Genomic DNA, 20,015 nt, shown 5'->3' with positions numbered 1-20,015 from the left:
TAGGTTGATAGCCAAGAATAATTTACCCAGGAACACCAAATAGAATCCTAGAAAAGGAAAAAATTATGTCTAATGAAATAAATCACTTCTAAGCATTCCTGATGAAAAGAACTACATATAAATTTTGAAGTTCAAACAAGGATGAACAATCATAAGGGACTAGAAAAGGATAAACTGCTTATATTTAAATACAAGGAGACTAAATGTGTCCTCTGTGAACCCTATCAACATCAGGTCATAGAGGAAATATAATTAGACAAGCCTGAGAATAGTCCTGTTATGTTTTGACAATCTTAAGGCAATGGAAACAGAGGAAGAGCAATACATGAGTGGGGGGGGGCACGAAGGGGAGAAGGGAAAGGAAGGTTGTGGAAAATTATCAGTCAGGGTGTGCAAGCAGACATGCAAACAAGGAGGGGAAAAGTGCAGCTTACACTTGAACCCCACTCATCTGAATTAATGAACAGAGGGAGTAAGAATGTAGACAAACACAGTTGGATATAGAAATCGAGTTCACTGAACAGGAAAATAGAGGAGAATTAGGGACAAGGAAAGGGGAGGAGAATTTAAGGGAAGGACTAGTCGTAAGTAAAATAAATTCTAAAGATGAACAAAAATATACCTCTTTTTGAAGTGGCAAAGAATGGGAATTTGGGAGGGTGCCCATAAATTGACGAATGGCTGAAAAGATTATGGTATACAAATGTGGCAAATATGATGGAATACTACTGCAACCTATGAAATGATGAAGGGAATGGTTTCAAAGAAATCTGGGAAAACCTGTATGAACTGATGGCACAGTGAAGTAAACAGGACCATGAGAATACATTAGATAATAATATGGCAAAGATAAATTTTGAAAGAATTAGAGACTCTAGTCAGCATGACTAATTATGATTCCAGAAGAGTGTATGATTAAAAACACTACCTGCCGCCTGATAGTGAAGTGAAGAATTCTGTGCAGAATGAGATTTTTTTTTTGACATGGCCATTACAGAAATAGTTTGCTTGATTATAGATATTTGTAATGGGCAGGGTGAGGGGGAGAAGAAATACAATATTGCAAAAGGCAAAAAATAATTTACCACCAGAAACAGCTCACCCTGCAATGCTGAATATAATCCTAAAAGGGGGGGGGGGGACCTGGGAATAGACCTTTAATGGAACAAAGGATTTTCAGGCATTCCTGATAAAAAGGCTAGAGGTGAGTAAGAACTGTGAAATGAAAAAACAAGAATTGAGAGAATCTTGGCTAAATTTATTTGAACAATTGGAAAGGGCTGTAAAATTGTCAAGGGCTAAATAACATTCTGAAAAATGAGAATTAACAACTTTTCCTCCAAAACTCTATCATTTTCTTTTTTGTTGTGGTTTTTTGTTTTGTTTTGCTAGGCAATGGGGTTAAGTGACTTGCCCAGGGTCACACAGCTAGTAAGTGTCAAGTGTCTGAGCCCAAATTTGAACTCAGATCCTCCTACCTCCAGGGCCAGTGCTCTATCCACTGCACCACCTAGCTGCCCCCAAAACTCTGATGTTTTCAAAGGGTAATGATAAAGATAAATAATGAAAAGAGAGGACCTAGGGGTGCACTGGTCCTACTCTGAGGATTTTAATGAGCTAAAGAAAAGGATGGGTAAAAAGGAATATAGTAGTGTAGAACTGAGAAAGGAGATGAAATGGGGAAGAAAGGACATCAGAGTAATGTCACTCTTATCTGAACCATACAAAGTTCAGTTGAACACACATAGGTATAGAAATATACCAAACTCAAAGAGGGAACAGGAGAAGATGGTAAGGGGCAAGGGATTTTGAAGAGGGAGAGGTAATAGTTGCAAAGAAAATAAACTTCCTGATCTGGAAAAAATGATTAAAATGAAAAAGAAAATAACTGGAAACTAAGAGGGCTCTTAACTAGAGAATGGCTCAAAAAATGTATATGAATATAATAAATTTTTTCATTCTAATGATGAAAGATGATTGCAGAGAATCCTGTGAAGTAACAGAACTGGAGGAAAAATTTGTATAATGACAACATTGTAAGTAAAAACAACTTTGAAAGATTTAAAAACTCTGATTAAAGCAATGAGCAACCACATTTCTATAAATCTTGTGATCAAGCATGTTGCTTACCCAATTTACATATAAAGAGAGGTGGGACTCAAAGTATCAAGAGAGAGACAAATTTTGGCCAGGGTATGGGTTTGTTTTGATCTGTGTAACTACTTGTTACCATGAGATTTGGGGGGGTGTTTAATGGGGATGGAGGTGGTTAGAGGAGAAAATGGCATAGCAATGGTGATCCCCCCCAGAAAAAGAAGAGATAAGCCATTGAAATATTTTTTTAAATTAAAACAGGAGAACAGAAGGAAGTAGAGATAAGCTGGACAGTTCTGAAAGCAGCATGTTTAATATATGATTTTTAAAAAGCAAATGGTATGGAAAACAGATTTATGGTTTTATTTGTAATTTTTCTTGTGTTTTACTTTGTATATAGAAATGCCCTCTTTTTTATGTTTGTTAAGTTCAGAATAAAACATTTTTTTTCAAAGAACACATCATGCTAGATTAATCTTATCAGTGACATGAATAAGTACATAGGCGACATGTAGGTTTGTCAAATGTATACTATGCAAAACTGGGAAGGATAGCTAATACAATGGATGACAGAAACAGAATTCAAAAATAATTAGCCAGAATTCTACATTGGACCAAATTTAACAATAAAGTTCAATAGCCCATACCACGTATCAAACTATTTGGGTTGAAAAAGTCATGTTTGAGTTTTGAAATATTCAACTTCAGAAGTAGTCATAGTAATGTAAAATGATGATGATGATGATGATGAGCATCATGGTATAGTGGATAAAGTTGGCCTCCATCCCAAGACCAGGGTTCAGGTCTTTTTCTCTGACACAGCAACTGTGACCTTGGGGGCAAATCACATAACCACAGTGCAACAGGCATCTCTTTGAAGTTTCAGAGAAGGTATAAACCAGGCCTGCACAACATACACTGGCTGCTTGTGGCCCACCAAAACGGGCCCCGTTGGTGTGTTGTGCAGGCCTGTTTTATGTCCCCTACATTTTTCGTGGGCCACAAGCAGCACAGGCCAAATGTTGTGCAGGCCTGGTACAGAGCTTCATTAATAGTATTTCTTCAACTGGGAATTCTCTATAGCGATGAATTTACAGATCCTGTCCCTATCTCTAATAATAATAGCTAACAGCAGATATTTATTTAAGGTTTGTAAAGTGCTAAGTTATCCCATTTGATCCTCACAACAACCTTGTAAAGGAGTTGCTACTATTATCCACGTTTCACAAATGAGGAAGCTGAGAGATAACAAGCTACTTGCCCAGGATCCCACAAGTTGCCTGAGGCAGAATTTGGACTCGGGTTTTTCTAACTTTAATATCAGTGCTTTATATACGGTGCCTAAGAAGAAAGTGTTAGCAGCTTAGATGGAAATGAGCCAGAGTTTCTGTGGATTGTAAGTTCAATATGAGGCAACAATGCAATATGGCTACCTTAAGCTGCATTAAAAGAGGCTATACTATCCAGAATTAAGGAGATGAAACTAATACCTGTACTTTGACTCGGCCAAATCTAGGAAGAGAAATTTTATAAACAATTTGCTAAAAACCCTCCAAATGACATGAATAAATACTTTTATACTCGGTGAGGTCAATGAAAAGAAGGGAATAAGGAAGAATAGTAAAAAATTTTAGAAGTTTCATATATAAAAATCAAAAGCTAGTATGTCTATATATCATGAATACTTTCTTTTCCCTGTTTTATCAATCTTTTTTCACTTCACATTAATTTTTGTATATATTCTTACTTCTTTGCCTATCCGGTTAATCTTGTCCAAAAGATATTGAAGAACACAATACACTAAAAGCAGTTGATACACATGGACCTCATCTAACAATATATGCTCCATTCCATTCCATACCCCAAAGTTTCCCATTTCTCTAATGATAGGGAGGAGGTACATGAATACCTCAAGAAAAGAACTGAGAGGTGTTGACATTATGAGCACCAAATGATATCACAAATATTGAATCCAATAATGTTTTAAAAGAAACCACTTGTTACTGATAGGGGAAGTTACTGAGTCAACTGTGCAGTCAGATCACAGATTTATTAGAACAAAAACCCAAAAAATTATAAAACTAGAATGAAAATGAGCAAAATTATGTAGAAATAGATATTAATTAAAACAACTCCAACTTCACCTATTTAAACAGCTTGTTGGTGGGGAATAGTGTATTGACACTAACACCAATTAAAACAATTTCATACAGACATTTTACTGGTGTGTATCAATTGCCGTAATAAGGAGAAGAAAAAAAACCTTAGAAACTGCTTGAACTAGTGAAGACTTGATCTTCTTGCGAGAGATATGGCAGCCAAAGACAGCAATGATTTAGGATATAAACACTTTTCATAAATATAATATATTTCTATGTAAAAGCTTACATGTACTGATGGTGAAAGGCTACAAGTAATACAGAAAAAAAGCAGAGGACAGAGACAAGCTTTTTAAAAGCTTGGCAAAAGACCCAACTGGACAAAGTCATCCTGAAGGCATTTAAGGATCCAAGAGGAAGAATAATAGCTGAAAACATAGGTGAAGATTGGGGGGGGGGTTGTTTTTTAGTGAGGCAATCTAGGTCAAGTGACTTGCCCATTATCATACAGCTAATAAGTGTCAAGTGTCAGAGGCCGGATCTGAACTGAGGTCCTCCTGACTCCAAGGCTGGAGCTCTATCCATGTAGTTGCCCTGGTGAAGGTTTTTATAACAAATTCCTTTCCCATTTAGGGCACTGAAGTCCCCACATCAGATTATAATATCACAGTCCTGGATATGCTGAATTGAGAAGTAGAAAAGGCATTGATAAATATAAAGATGGGGGGTGGGGATCAAGTCAGTTAATAAGCATTTATTAAGCACCTATCATGTGTCAGACACTATTCTGAATTGTCTAAGTCCTAAGGACACAAAGAAAAGGAATAGACAGTCCCTGCTCTTGAGGAGCTCACAGTTTAATGGGGGAGACACTATGCAAACAACTATGTACAAATAAACTATACACAGGATTAATATGAAATAAACAGGGAGAAGTCACTAGAATTAAGAGGCTTCCTACAGAATTTAGGATTTCAGTTGGAACTTGAAGGAAGCTAGGGAAGCCAGGAGGCAAAATGAGGAAAAAGTGCATTCCTGGCATGGGGGACAGCAGGTAAAAATGCCCAGCACTGAGAGATGGAGTGTCTTGCTTGAGGAACTTACCAGTGTCACTGGATCAAAAGGTACATGGTAGGATAGAAGGTGTAAAAAGACTGGAAAGGTGTGTAGGGGGGTGCTAGGTTGTGAAAGTCTTTGAACACCAAACAGACGGATTTTATGTTTGACCCTGGAGTTTATATGTTGCCAATGGAGTTTATTGAGTGCCGTGGCAACACAGACCTGCACTTTAGGAAAATCAATTACCACTGAATGGAGAATGAACCAGAGTGGAAAGAGACTTCTGGTTAGCAGACCAACTAGTAGGCTATTGCATTAGTACAAAGATAAGGTCTTTCACTAGGGTGGTGAATATTGGAGGAGAGAAGGGCGTGGATTTGAGAGATGTTGCAAAGGTGAAATTGGCAGACCTTGGCGACGGATTGGTTGCAGGGAGTGGAGGGAGATTGAGAGAACTTGATCTCTAGGTTTCAAGCCTGGAGGACTGGCAGGATGGAGGTGCCTCTGACGGTAATTTTGAAGTTTAGAAGTGGAGGCAGGGTTTGGGAAGAAAGTTAGTTAATTCAATTTTGGACATGTTGAATGTAAGATACCTGTAGAACATCCAGCTGGAGACATCTAAGAGGCAAATGAAATATGAGGTTGGAGGTCAGTAGAGAGAACAGAGCTGGATAAGTAGATTGGAGAATCATCAGCATAGAGATGATAGTGAAACCATAGGAGCTGATAAGATCACCAAGTGAAACAATATAGGGGGAGAAGAGTAAAAAGTCCAGGACAGAGAACTATGGGACATCCATTGTTAGCAGGCATGAAAATCCAGCAAAGGACACTAAGAAGAAGTGGTCATATATGTAGGAGGAAAACCAGGTGTCCTAAAAACCTAGAGAGAAGTACCAAAGAGAAGAGAGTGCCCAACAGTATCAAGCTTAGCAGAGAGGCCAAGAACGAGGACTGAAAAAAAAGTGAATCTAACGACACAATTTTGAGGGATTGTCATCCTCTGTGTCATTCTAAACTCTTCATTTCCTCTTACTACACATATCCAAACAGCTACCAAATCTTGTCATTTCTATCTCCACAATATCTTCCCCAACCTTCACCTTCTCTCAACTATCTGGCCACCCACTAGTTCTGGACTGCAAGATCTTTCATCTATACTATTGCAATAGCCTCCTAGCCTAAAGTCTCTCCACACTCTGGATCCATTCTCCATATAACCAGTGAAGTGACTTTCCTAAAGTTTAAGTTTCACTGTGTCACTCCAGTGCCTTCCTATTGCCTCTAGGATTGAATATAAACTCTTCTGCTTGGCATTTACAATTCTTCATCACCTGGCTCCACTGAGCAATCTCACCCATGACTTCCAATCCAGGGAACACATTCTACAATCCAGCCATACTAGCCCATTTGGTTTCCTTACACACACAGCATTTCATCTCCTGTCTCCTTGCTTTCACTTTGGTTGTCATTCATGTCTGGAATGTCCTCTCCTCTCCTCTCTACCTCTTGGATGCCTGGTTTCTTTCAACACTGCTAGGCTCAGGCTCTAGCTTCTCAATGAAGCCTTTCCTGGTCATCTCACACCCCTCCAACCTCCCCAGCAAGTACATTGCCATACAAGTTTGCCCTTTGTATCTGCTCAGATAGATATCTTATATTACTTGAGTATGCATATATATACCATATGTACATGTTGACTTAAATTAGAATATAAGCTTTTTGAGGGCAGAGGTCATTTTGTGTTTCTCTTTTTATCCCCACTTTGAACAATAATTCTTGTCAGATAGTAGAGACTTAAGAAATACCTGATTGATTGATCAAGTTATCCAAAAAAGTGGCAGAGGATATCAAAGTAAATTTTATTACTTTGAAAAAAAAAAGAGTGACCAATAGAACATCAGTAACTATGCATTATACTCAATTACTCATTCTTCCTCATTCCACATATCTATTCAGTTGCCAGGTTTTTGCATTCCTATCACAACCTTTCTCCCCTCTATGTCACCTGGCCACCACCTTCATTCAGGCTCTTATTATTTCTTTCCTAGACAACTGCAAAAGCCTTCTTATTGGTCTCAGTCTCAAGTTTCTTCCCACTTCAATCAATTCTTCACACAGTTGCCAAAGTGATTTTCTAAAGAAGAGGTCTAGCCTTGTCACTTCTTTACTCAGTAAACTAAAATGGCTCCCTATTACCTTCATTTTACTTAATTTTTTTTTTCAAATAAAAATCTACCTTCTCTTCCTTCCGTTCCTCTCCACCATATAGAAAGCAAGAAAAACAAAATCCCCTGTTACAAACATGTAGAGTCAAGCAAAACAATTTCCCTCTTTGATCTTGTCTGAACAATAACAGATATGCATATATGTATCTCAGTCTACACTGTGAGTTTATTGCTTCTCTGTCAGGAAATGAGTAGTCTGTTTCATCATGAATCCTCTGAAATCATGGCTAGTCATTGTGATCACAGTTCCTAAAATTTCAAAGATAATTTTCTTTACAACACTTTTTTTAATATAAAAGGACCAGAATTTAAGAATACCCAAAAGCACCAAATTACATCAATTGAGACATTGCATTTTTTAACATCCATAAGCAAAGAAAATACAGATAAGGTGAAAGTTTTTATTTCAAAGTAAAATACAATAAAATTACAATAAATTTAAATTAAATACATAAATACCACAAAAAAATTTGTCAGTTGACATATTCAGAACTTTTAATGTTAACTGCCTAAGTTGTTCACCTGGTTCTGCTCCCTTCGTTCTGCATTAATTCATATAAGTCTTCCCAGATTTCTCTGGAACAAACCTTCACCATTTCTTATAACAATAATATTTTATCATATTCATAAACCATAACTTGTTTAGCCATTCCCCAATGCCTAGGCACTCCTTGTAGTTTCCAATTCTGCTATAATATTTGTACATATAGGTCTATCTTCTTACTGCTTTTAAGATCCAATGTAAATTCCTCTGACTTTTAAAGGCCTTCACAACCTGGCCTCAATTCATCTTTCCAATTTGTTATGTGTTATTCCCTCCCTATACCCTGTGGTCCAGCCAAACTAGATTTCATTCTGTTCCTCACATACGATATTCTACGTCCAAATTCCATGCCTTTGCCCTGGCTGTCTCTCATGCCTGAAATCCACTCCCTCCTTCAAAACTCACCTTCAACATTACCATCTACACAAATCCTTTCTTGATCTTGAGTAATGCGTCTGGATGGCACTGTGCTGTACTTGGAGTCAAATGACCCGAACCTGTATCACGACTCAGATACTTAATAGCTGTGGGACCCTAGGAGGAGCAACTCTTTTCAGCTGCAATTTCCTCATCTATAAAATGTGGATATAATAATAGCACCTGCTAGCAGATTGTTGTGCAGATATTAAAATGTAAAGTGCTAGATAAATGTACTACATCATCATTATTTTTTATTATTATTCCCCCTACTGTAAATGTTCTCCCCACCAAGTTATTTTCTATATATTTAAATATGCATATGTTATCTCCCCCTTGCTCTGAGAAGAGCTATTTTTTATATCAATGGAGCCAAGTGCCACCTTAAATACTCTATCCTAACAAAGTGTCTCCCATTCAAGACACCCTGAAAAATGCCACAACAGAGGTAACTTTGATGATTACTCATCCTCTCCCCGTCACTAATGTGAATTAAGACATAAAAGAGGGAGGCACAGGTGGGCCCAAAGTTTCAGACACTGACATGGTGGATGCCCAGGGCATAGTCCAAAGATGAAGAATTTTCTATAGATGGCAAAGCCCTCCAGATACTCCCAGTTATAGATGACATTGAGGTAATTGGACCGAGCCCTTGTAACACTGCAGAGCTTCCTAAATGAGATCCTTAATCATTCAAGGGTTCAGCACATTCAGTCACACAGGAAAAAACCAGAAGAATGCCTGTTGCTCACACTATTATAGGCAGCTGGAGGGACAAGATATAGAAGTTGCTTATAAGAACATATATTTTGTTGAAACATTGTAAATAAACAATGAGCTTGTCCCAGAATTGAAGAGGAAAGGAGAAAATGTATTGGATCACCTTGAGAAAGCTCCCAGAAACAGAGGTTCTTAACAACAACTTTCTTGAGTAAGAGGCAGTATAGTACAATAGATTAGATTAGATTAAATTAATTAGATTAGATGTCATGATTAAAGGTCAGATCGTCTTATTTCTGACATACTATCTCTGTGACCCTAGGCAAGTCATTTAACTTCTCAGGGCCCCTTCCACATCCTCTAAGCATATACATTGCAGATGAATTGCTGATCTGCACTGGTGTTCAGAATTTCCACACTTTGAATTCCTTATGGTGAGGAAATAATAGATCAGGACATCTGCCTCCTCTTCTCCCCTACTTCCCTGCAAAAAATTCTTCCTGTGAAGTTGTACAACTGTTATTAATGAAACTGTTGTTTTAGTCATTTTTCAGTCATGTCTGAATTTCTGTGACACCTTTTGGGATTTTCTTGGCAGAGATACTAGAGTGGTTTGCCATTTCCTTCTCCAGCTCATTTTACAGATGAAGACCTAAGGCAAACAGGGCTAAGTGACTTGTCCAGGGTCACTCAGCTAGTAAGTGTCGGAGGCTGCATTTGAACTCAGGTCCTCTGACTCCAGGGCTAGCACTGTGTCAAATTGCCTCAAACTGCCTACACAGCAAATACTTCTCAATCTGTAATGCAAAGTTTTCAATTATTCCCTTAACATAATTAGAGTGTATGAGATGGTCTATAAAGGCAAAGAGATTTGTTATTTCTCACAGGGTTAAATTACAGAGGGTCTGAGCTAAATGATCTCCTAGGTTCCCTTATAGCATTACAATTTCATAATAAAACAGTGTGAGTAATGAAAAGACCAACAAAACCAGATTATTAAAAATATAAATTTTTAAAAGTCACTAGCTCCTCAGTTCCTTAGCCAGAAGCTAGGATATTTTATGAATAAAAGTCAAATTAAAATTTATTTAAAATTCATTTAAATCCCAAATGCAAATGAGATATTCTGAAAAATATTAAATCTAAATATAACATCTATTTGAAATAGATTCCCTATTTATCTTTGTCCATTTCATAGCTTTATGTTTTAATATTTTTAATTTATATGGCATACTTATATTGAAGCCTCTAGGCCTAAGTGCCTAGTAAAATTTAATTCAAGTTATTGAATAAAACAACAATGTAGAAATAATGATTGATTAAAAAGGACTTTGGAGAGGTTCACACCATGCTTTAAAAATGCTTTTTAATCCATTTTTAAAAACCAGTTCTACCTGAGACTCTTAAAACCAGATTGTAGCCTTGAAGTGAATTGGCTTTGTCTATTTGAGTCCAAGCACTGATTCTGGTCTCTAAGTTTCTGATACAATTATCAGATGTAGCACTGGTTGAGAGTAGAAAGTACTGGGCCAGGCTGATAAAATGTTAGGCAGATTCAGGTTTTTTGAACCAGTGAACTGCTGCCTTAAACTTAAGTGATAACATCAATGATTGTATCAAAGTTTGATTCCCCTATAGAGAAATATCCCACTGTCGGTCCCTCTGTGGATCTCCATAGAAGTTGGCCTAATGGACTCATTCATCTTAAGATACGCTAGTCTGTGAAATACCTGGACCCAGGAGTGCCATAATCCCATCCCAATCTGGACCTGATAAATAAGATGCTTCCAGTTTTAGAGGCCCAAAGTGAGGTCCCTACAGTGGCTATTTTCAAACTCTCTTTTCTTCTCAAACCACCCGCACCCACCTGTTCTCTCCCTCTAAGCAGAGGACTTAACTTATATTTTATAAGAAAGATTGAGTCTCTCCATTATGAGCACGCTCTCTCTATCTCTTCCCCAGTACTATACATCAAATCAATTCACTAGCCACATGCCCCTTTGCTTCAGACTCAAAAGATGAACCCTTCTTGCAAATGGCAATCTCTTTACCTATGCCCTTCATACATGGCCCCTCCAATCTCCTCTAGGAGCTTGCCCCTTTGATGATCATCTATCCCTAATTTTCAACTTTTTATCCAATGGCTTCTTTCTTGCTGCCTTCAAACATGTCCAGATCTTTCCCATCCTTTAAAAACCTTCAACAGACTCAACCATACCTTCAAGTTATTGTCCTGTATTTTTCTCTTTCACAGCCAAATTCTTAGAAAGAGTCATCTGCATTTGTTGCCTTCATCTCCTAACCTCCAATTCACTTCTCAGTTCCATTCTATCTGGCTTCCAACCCTACCACTTTGCCTAATACTACTCTCTTCAAGGTCACCAGTGGTGTCTTTATTGATAGATGCAAGGATCTATTTTTTCCTAGCTCTCATCTCTGGGCTTTTGTAACATGGCTCATGCTCATTCATTCTCATTCTCTCTCTTTCTCTCTCTCTCTCTCTCTCTCTCTCTCTCTCTCTCTCTCTCTCTCTCTCTCTCTCTCTCTCTCTCACCCCCCTCTCCTCTCCTCTCCTTTCTTTCCCTCTTTGTCTCTCTCCTCCTCTCTCTCACTGTCTCTTGCCCTCCTCTGTCTCAGTCTGTCAGTCTCTGCCACTCTCCCTCTCTCTCATCCCCCTCCCCTTGATGATCTTAGCAGCTCCTAAGGATTCTACTATGTCACTCTGCGAAGACTGACAAATCTACTTGTCAATCAATATGTAATTTATTAAATATTTACAATAATGCTCAGGAGGTATAAAGCCAATGGGATACAAAAAAAAGGGAAAAGGCAGTCCAGGCTCTCAAGGCTATTGCATTATAGTGGGGACAAATAGATAAATAAAAGATACATTCAGACTAAAAGGAAAGTTAGAAGGAAAAGCTCTCGTTAGTAGTTGGAGTGACCAGGAAAGACCTCCAGCTAAAGGTTAGCTTTGTAACTGAGTCTAGGAGGAAGTAAGAGACTCTGAGAGTCATTCTAAAGGAGGGAAAGCATTCTAAGCATAGGAGCTAGCTGGAGAAAAAGTAAGGAGACCAGAAGAATACATCCAGTTCCCATTTTTTTCCCTGAACTTGAGTCCCACATCCCCAGCTGCAAGCCGGACATTTCCATTTGAAAGTCACATATACATCTCAAACTTGGCATGCCCCAAACAAAACTCATTATTATTCTCTCTAAAGCCACCCTTCCTCATAAAACGTGATTCTGCCAGGACACCACCATTGTTCTAGGAATCACCCTGGACTCTTTGCTCTCTCTCATTCCCCTTATCCAATTAGTTCCCAAATCTTGTTGGTCTCACCACCCCAATATCTGTCACATCTCACCTTTTTCTACTGACCTCTACTCACTCTAAAACCATTTAGTCAGTCAATGAGCATTTATTAAGTATTGGCTTTGTGCCAGGCAACTAGGTGGCATAGTAAATAAAGTGCCAAACCTGGAGTCAGGAAGATTCCTCCTGAGTTCAAATCCAGTCTCAGACACTTTTTAGCTGTTTCACATTGGCCAAGTCACTTAACCCTGTTTGCCTGAGCTTCTTCATCTGTAAAATGGGCTGGAGAAGGAAATGACAAACCACTCTAGTATTCTTGCCAAGAAAACCCTAAATGGGGTCATGAAGAGTCAGACATGACTGCAAAATGACTGAATAATGTGCCAGGCACTATGCTAAGTACAAAGGATGCAAAGACAGACAGAAACATAGTCCCTACCCTTAAGGAGCTCACATTCTACTGGTGGAGACAATGTATACATGTAGCACACATGAAAAATAATCTCAGTGTAAGGCACTGAGTGGGGGATAGGAAGCAGGAGGTAAAGGACTCTTGCAGAAAAAGAGATTTGAGTCTTGAAGGAAGCTAGGAGGTGGAGGCAAGAAGGGAGAATATTCTAGTTGTGGGGGTCAGTGAAATGGCACAGAATTGGGAAATAGATATGTATGAAGAACAGCAAACAGACCAGTGTAACTGGATTGTAGAGTATTTGGAGAAGAGAAACTGTGTAAGAAAATGGAAAGGAAGGAACAAGAAAGGCAGTGATGGGATTAAAAACCAAACAGGAATTTATATTTGATCCTGGAGTTAATAGGGAACAATTGGAATTTATTGGGTGGGGAGGGAGGTTGACATGTTCAAACCTGGGCTTTAGGAAAATCATTTTGATCACTAAGTGCAGTATGTACTAAAGTGGTAAGAACAGCCAGAAAGTTATTGCAACAATCCAAGCATGAAGTGATGACGGCCTTCACCAGGGCAACAGTTGTGTAAGTGATGAGAAGGGGATATGGACAAGAGATATTGTGAACATAAAAACAAGACTTGGAAATACAAAATATGTGGGACAAATGCAAATGAGCTTATATTCTAATGAAGAAAAATAATACATAAAAGGAAGCTGGGGAAAGGGAGAAGAGAAACCCAGGCACCTGGCATGGGAATGTGGTAAAGAAAGTCTGAATTATTATTTTGGTGTTTAACTGGAGTTTTTAATTAGTTGGCTCTCTTAAGGTCAATGAATTAGATCTATAACAAAAAACCTTAAGAGAACCAACTAATTAAAAACTCCAGTAAAACATCAAAATAGTAGTTCACAAAATCAAAGAAATTGGCAAAATTAAAAGCGAAAAAATTTAAGTACATTGAATTAATAAATAAAACTTGGAGCTTTTTAAAAAAGCAAATAGATATACATTTTAGCGAATCTGATTTTTAAAAAGAAAGAAAACCAAATTACCAGTATCAAAAATTAAGAAGAAAAATTCACAACAAATGAAAGAAAAAGAATTATTAAAAAATTATTTTACCCAATTATATGCCAATAAACCTGACAATCTAAATGAAATGTATGAGTATTTACAAAAATATAATATGCTCAGATTAAAAGAAAAAGAAAAAGACTTAAATAAACCAATCTCAGGGGAAAAAGATATTAAACAAGCCATAAATGACCTCCCAGAGTATGAAAAAAAATCCTAGGATTAGATTAATTTACAAGCAAATTCTATCAAACATTTAAAGAATAATTTATTCCAATATTAAATAAGCTATTTGGTTATATCTGTTGACATAATTATTTGATTTTTGTTTGTGACTGATATAGTCTACCATGCTGATTTTGTTGTTCAGTTGTGTCTGACTCTTCATGACCTCATTTGGAGTTTTCTTGGCAAAGATACTAGAGTGGTTTGCCATTTCCTTCTCCAGCCCATTTTACAGATGAGGAAACTGAGGCAAACAAGGTCAAGGGACTTGTCCAGTGTCACACAGCTAGTAAGTGGCAGAGGCCAGATTTGAACTCAGGAAGATGAATCTTCCTCACTCCAGACCTGGTATTCTATACACTGCACCACCTAGTTGCCCCCACCAACTATGTTTATAATTTTCCTCATATTGAACCAACTCTGTGTTCCTGTTATAAATCCAACCTTGTGAAAATGTGTATGTATGTGTATAATCTTTGTGACACATTGCTATAATCTCCTTGCTAATATCTTATTTAAAAATTTTCCATCAATATTCATTAGTGACATTGGTCTAAAGTTTTCTTTTCCTATTTTGACTCTCTCTGGTTTATGTATTGAAATGATGTTTATAACATAGAAAAAAACTGATAGGACCCCTTCTTTTCCTATTTTTCACTCCACAAAAATTATATAATTATATCAACAAATGCAAAAAAGTTTTTGACAAGATATGATATCCATTCCTATTTTTAAAAAAATAAAAAGTAGAGGAATAAGCTTTCTTTAACATAACTAGTATCTATCTAAAACTTTAGCCAGCATTATATACAATGGAATACACTAGAAATCTTTCCAATAAAATCAGCAATAAAAGCAAAGGTGTCTGTTATCACCATTCCTATTTGCCATAGTGATAGAAATGCTAGCTTAGCAATAAGACAACAACAAAAAATAATAAGCATAGGCATAGAGGAAAAAAATTATCATTTTTTGCAGATGATAAGTCCACTAAAAAACTAAATGAAACAATAACCAGCAATGTTTCAGAATATAAATAAGCCAACATAAATCATTAGTGTTTCTGTAATTACCAACAAAATCAGCAGGCACATAGAAATATGAATTCCATTTAAAATAACTATAGATTGTACAAAATATTTGGGAGTCTACCTGCTGAGACATATACAAGAACTATCTAAATACAATTTTAAAACACTCTTTATACAAAAAAAGATAGATCTAAACAAGTGAAGACATACTGATTGTTTCTGGATAGGCTAAGGCAATATAATAAATGACACCACCACCTAAATTTATTTATTTATTTAATGCCATACCAAACTACCAAAAGATTACTTCATAGAGGTAGAAAAAATAATGAAATTCATCTCGAGGAATAAAAGGTCAAGAATCTCAAAGGAAATAATGAATCAAGGGGAAAGGAATGGGGTCTAGCAGTACCAGATCTCAAACTATATTACAAAGCAGTAATGATCAAAACCATTTGGTTGTTGTTATACAGTCGTTTCAGTAGTCTCCGACTCTTTGTGACACCGTTTGGGGTTTTCTTGGCAAAGATACAGGAGTGTTTTGCCATTTCCTTCTCCATCTCATTTTACACATGAGGAACTGAGGCAAACAGGGTTATGTAACTTGCCCAGAGTCACACAGCTAGGAAGTATCTGAGGCCAGATTTGAACTCAGGAAGATAAGTCTTCCTGACTCCAGACCTGACACTTTATCCACTGAACCTAGCTGTCCCCATTTGGTACTGGTTATGAAATAAAGAGATCAATCAGTGGCATACATTAGGTATATGATATACAGAAGCAAATGAACACAGTAGTCTTCTGTTTGATAAACCCAAAGATCCCAGCTACTGGGATAAGAACTCAATACTCAACAAAAACTCCTTGGAAAACTGGAAAGCAGTTTTGCAGAAACCAGATATAGAACAATATTTCATCCATATATGAAGATAAGCTACAAATGCGTACATGACTTAGACATAAAAGTAACATCATAAGCAAATTAGAGGAGCAAGGTAGCAATTATTTTTCAGATGTATGCATGGGGAAAGAGTTCATGACCAAATAAGGGATAAAGTGGAAAAAAGAAAGTAAGGTGAACTATTTTGATTGCATGAAATTAAAAAGTTGTTTTTATAAAACCAAAGCAGCTAAAATTAGAAGAGAAGGTAAATGCAGGGGAAAGTCTTTGCCCCAAGCTTCTCTGATAAAGGTCTCATTTCTAAGCTATAAAGGGAAGTGATTCAAATTTATAAGAACAGAAGCCATTACCCAACTGATAAATCATCAAAGGCTATGAACAGATAGATTTGCAAAACTGACAACAAAGGAAAATGACAAATGCTAGAGGGGCTTTGGGGAAACAGACATTAATGAATTGTGGGTGGAGCTGAGAGCAGATCCAACCATTCTGGAAAGTAACTCTGCATACCCTTTGACCCAGAGATACCACTACCACATCTGTACCCAAAATGGATCAAAGAAAGAGAAAAAGAACCCATACATACAAAAATATTTATAACAACACTTTCTGTAGTGGCAAAGAACTAGAAACTAAGAAGATTCTTATCAGCTGGGGAATGGCTAAACAGATTATGGTTATATGAATGTGATAGAATACTATTGTGCTCTAAGAAATAATGAAGGGAACGGTTTCAGAGAAACCTGAGAAGACTTGTATGAATTGATACAGAATGAAGTGAGCAAAACTAGAACAATATATGTAACAACACAAGACATAAGAACTCTGATCAATGAAATGACCAACCACAATTCCCAGAGGATCGAAACATGCTACCCACCTCCTAACAAGTGATGAATTCAGGGTACTCACTGAGACATATAGGGGCAGCTAGGTGGTGCAGTGGATAGAGCTCTGGCCTTGGAGTCAAGAGGACCTGAGTTCAAATATGGCCTCAGACATATAACACTCACTAGCTGTGTGACCCTGGGTAAGTCACTTAATCCCATTGCCTCGTCAAAAAAGAAGAGACATAGGTCTATTTTTGCACATGGCCAATGCAGGAATTTGTTTTGCTTCACTGTGCATATTTTTACATGGTTTTTGCTTTTCTTCCTTTTTTAAAGAGGGTAGGGTAGTGTGAGGGAGAGATGAGTTTTTATTCATTGAAAATAAAATAATTTTAAAAACAGAGAAAGCAAGGTCTCTGCTTTTATACAATATACAGGACCTGGTACATATTATGTATACTCACTGAGAAAGAAGGTAGAGCTCTCCATTTCAAAAAGTTTTATCATTATAAATAAGGCAGTGTGTAGGACAGGAAAGTATCTATCCTGTAACAGATACTTGCTTGTGCAAACTAATCTGATTCTCTTACCCATCAGAATCCAGGCCATCTCCAGAACAACGTAGATTCACAGTATTCATGGCTGGAGGTTGGCAATCTACACACACAGTATAACCCTCTCGAAGGTACTGCATCCAGCGGGTCAGGGGACGATTTTCCATAGCACAATAATGAGTCAAGGATTCTGTCTTGAACTCCATACAATATCTACAGGAGAAAAAAGTTAAAGACAATTTCCTAAGTTGTACTATAGGTATAATCCATAGAGAACCTTAGGGATAGTGTTCTCAAAATCAATGTGGCATTATGGAAAGAATGCCTAACTTGGCATCAGAAGCCAAGGCTTAGAACCCAGCTTTGCAGGGGCAGCTAGATGGCACAGTGGATTGAGCACTGAGTTGGAATCTGGCCTCAGACACATAACACTTACTAGCTGTGTGACCCTCGGCAAGTCACTTAACCCCACTGCCTAGCCCAAAAAAAAAAGAACCTAGCTTTGCACCTAACTATTCCGCTCCTTGGAAGCATCCCAATAATTAGAATTTTTTATTATCAGACTGAAAAGTAACCAGAAACCTAGCACCAAAACCTTGTGCACTTAAGCTTTCTCTTTCTTAATTTCCTCATCCAAAAAAAAAAAGAGGGTACCACCCCCAGCTCCCAGAACTATCTATCCCACAGAGTTGTTATGAGAAAAGTACTTTATTATGTGTAAAATTGTTGTTTGTCCAGTGACATCATGAAGTAATATCTTGACTTGCTCACAAATTGGATTTAAGTGAGGCAGAATTGCACAAAGTTGTCAACCTCACTCTCCCTTCCAGAGTCATAAAAGTCCAGTGGCAGGACAAAACTCAGGACAACTGGTGATGGCCTAGAGTGCAGCGTATGTCTTCAATGTTTGATCAAGCTCTAAATGCTCCACAGGGCCTGCTTTAGTGGCCTTCATGACCACTGGAACAAAGTGTTCTCATCTACACATTTCAATGAGGGAAATTTTCACATGTTTGGTAAACATCCTCCTAACTCTTCAACAGTTTTGAAGCTTCAACCTGGTTTAGCCCATCTGCCACGACAGTTTTACTGGCTGCTGTGCATGCTACAGGTTCTTGGAGATATAGGTGAGAGCTGGGTAAAGGTGGACACCAAAGGTGGATGAGTGGTACATGCGGTGTTGAGAGAGCTCTGGTGAGAGGGCTTGCCAAGCCCTTCTCAGGGCTGTTCATCCAAGTGTAAACTGCTACACATATGCAAACTATTGGTACTGTCACAACATTTTTTTTATCTTGGAAGATGTACTGAAATAAGTAGTTCTTTGGTGATCTCTCCAATTTTGGATTGGTGGCTTATTTGTTGGCTGATTTTTATCATCTTTTCTCTTCCTAATCCATGATTCATTCACTCCTACAAAGCAAAATATCTGATATCTTGTTTCCTGGACATAGTTCTTAAATTATATATAAGAAGGAATTTTAGCTTTTCGTTTGCATTTTTTATTTAATTTTGTGGTTTTTTTAATTGTTGAGAATTTCTTTTTTATCTCTTTTATCGCTATCACTTTCTCCCCCCAAAACAAGAAAAATAAAACTCTTATAATACATCAGCAGAGTCAATGTTGCCTATTTTTCAAAGAATTTTACAAAGTTAGACAAATTAAGGTTGAGAAAGGCAGCATGCCTTCAAGACATTTTGCGTTTCAGTAGACTAACAGATCTTTAACTTTTTCCTCAAAGAGCTTTTGTTGATGTGGCTTATGATCTATCATTATTAATCATATTAGAAATTAAAACATCTTAGTATTATGAAGATAATTTTGAACTTGTGGACACCCTGAAAAGGTCTCAGGGATCCCTATGGTCCCTGGACCACACTGTATTAGACCAATGGAAAACAAGTCCTATAGCTTAATTCTAACAGTCATGAGTAGATAGAATGGAAGAGATTCTAACAATTTGAGCATAGTTCTCAAAGGAGAACTTCCAGGTACAGGTGAGCATTTTTAGAGTTGCTAAAAACAAAGGGAAATCTAACAGCATAAGCCATATTCACTTGAGATTTAAATGTTATTTTATTTATAGCTCTAATATAAAAACAAAGAAGAAAATTCCAAGGGCAATAGCAGAAAATATCACTTTGACACTATTATTTCCTTACTGAGCTACAAAGAAAGACTTCTGAAAATAAAGAACTGTGACAGATTATTAAGGAAGGTTGAAAAATAATGTTTTAAGTATCTGTCCTGTTCTCAAAAGTCTTATCCACAGGCAAGTTAATGAACTACATGATCTATTGAAAGGAACTTTTTCCCAGCTCAGTTGTCTTTCACATGGTGAGATATCCTTGTGGTAGGGAAGAAAGGATGTTGGAGTTAGAATGAGGACCAGGTTCAAATCATGCCTCTGACACATTAACTTTGTGACTATGGGCAAGTCATATGATCTCCGTTAGCCTCAGGCTCCTCATCTACAAAATGAAGTAATAATACTTTTACTACTTGCCTTACAGGGTT

The 20,015-nt window shown here is 37.4% G+C and overlaps 1 protein-coding gene across 1 annotated transcript in view; it reads right to left on the bottom strand.

Annotated features, from left to right (window-relative positions):
• SBSPON (somatomedin B and thrombospondin type 1 domain containing) overlaps positions 1–20,015 on the bottom strand; it is a 56,206-nt gene that overhangs the window by 8,821 nt on the left and 27,370 nt on the right. Inside the window, exon 4 of the mRNA XM_020971050.1 lies at positions 17,537–17,713. Within this exon, the coding sequence (XP_020826709.1) occupies positions 17,537–17,713 (177 nt within the window). The remainder of the gene's footprint in view (positions 1–17,536; positions 17,714–20,015) is intronic.

Source organism: Phascolarctos cinereus, unplaced genomic scaffold, assembly GCF_003287225.1.
Source record: "Phascolarctos cinereus isolate Bilbo 61053 unplaced genomic scaffold, phaCin_HiC Scaffold_4;HRSCAF=312, whole genome shotgun sequence".
Classification (NCBI taxonomy): Eukaryota; Metazoa; Chordata; class Mammalia; order Diprotodontia; family Phascolarctidae; genus Phascolarctos; species Phascolarctos cinereus.
The sequence above is the reverse complement of the archived record's forward strand: the minus strand, read 5'-3'. Positions and strand labels throughout refer to the sequence as shown.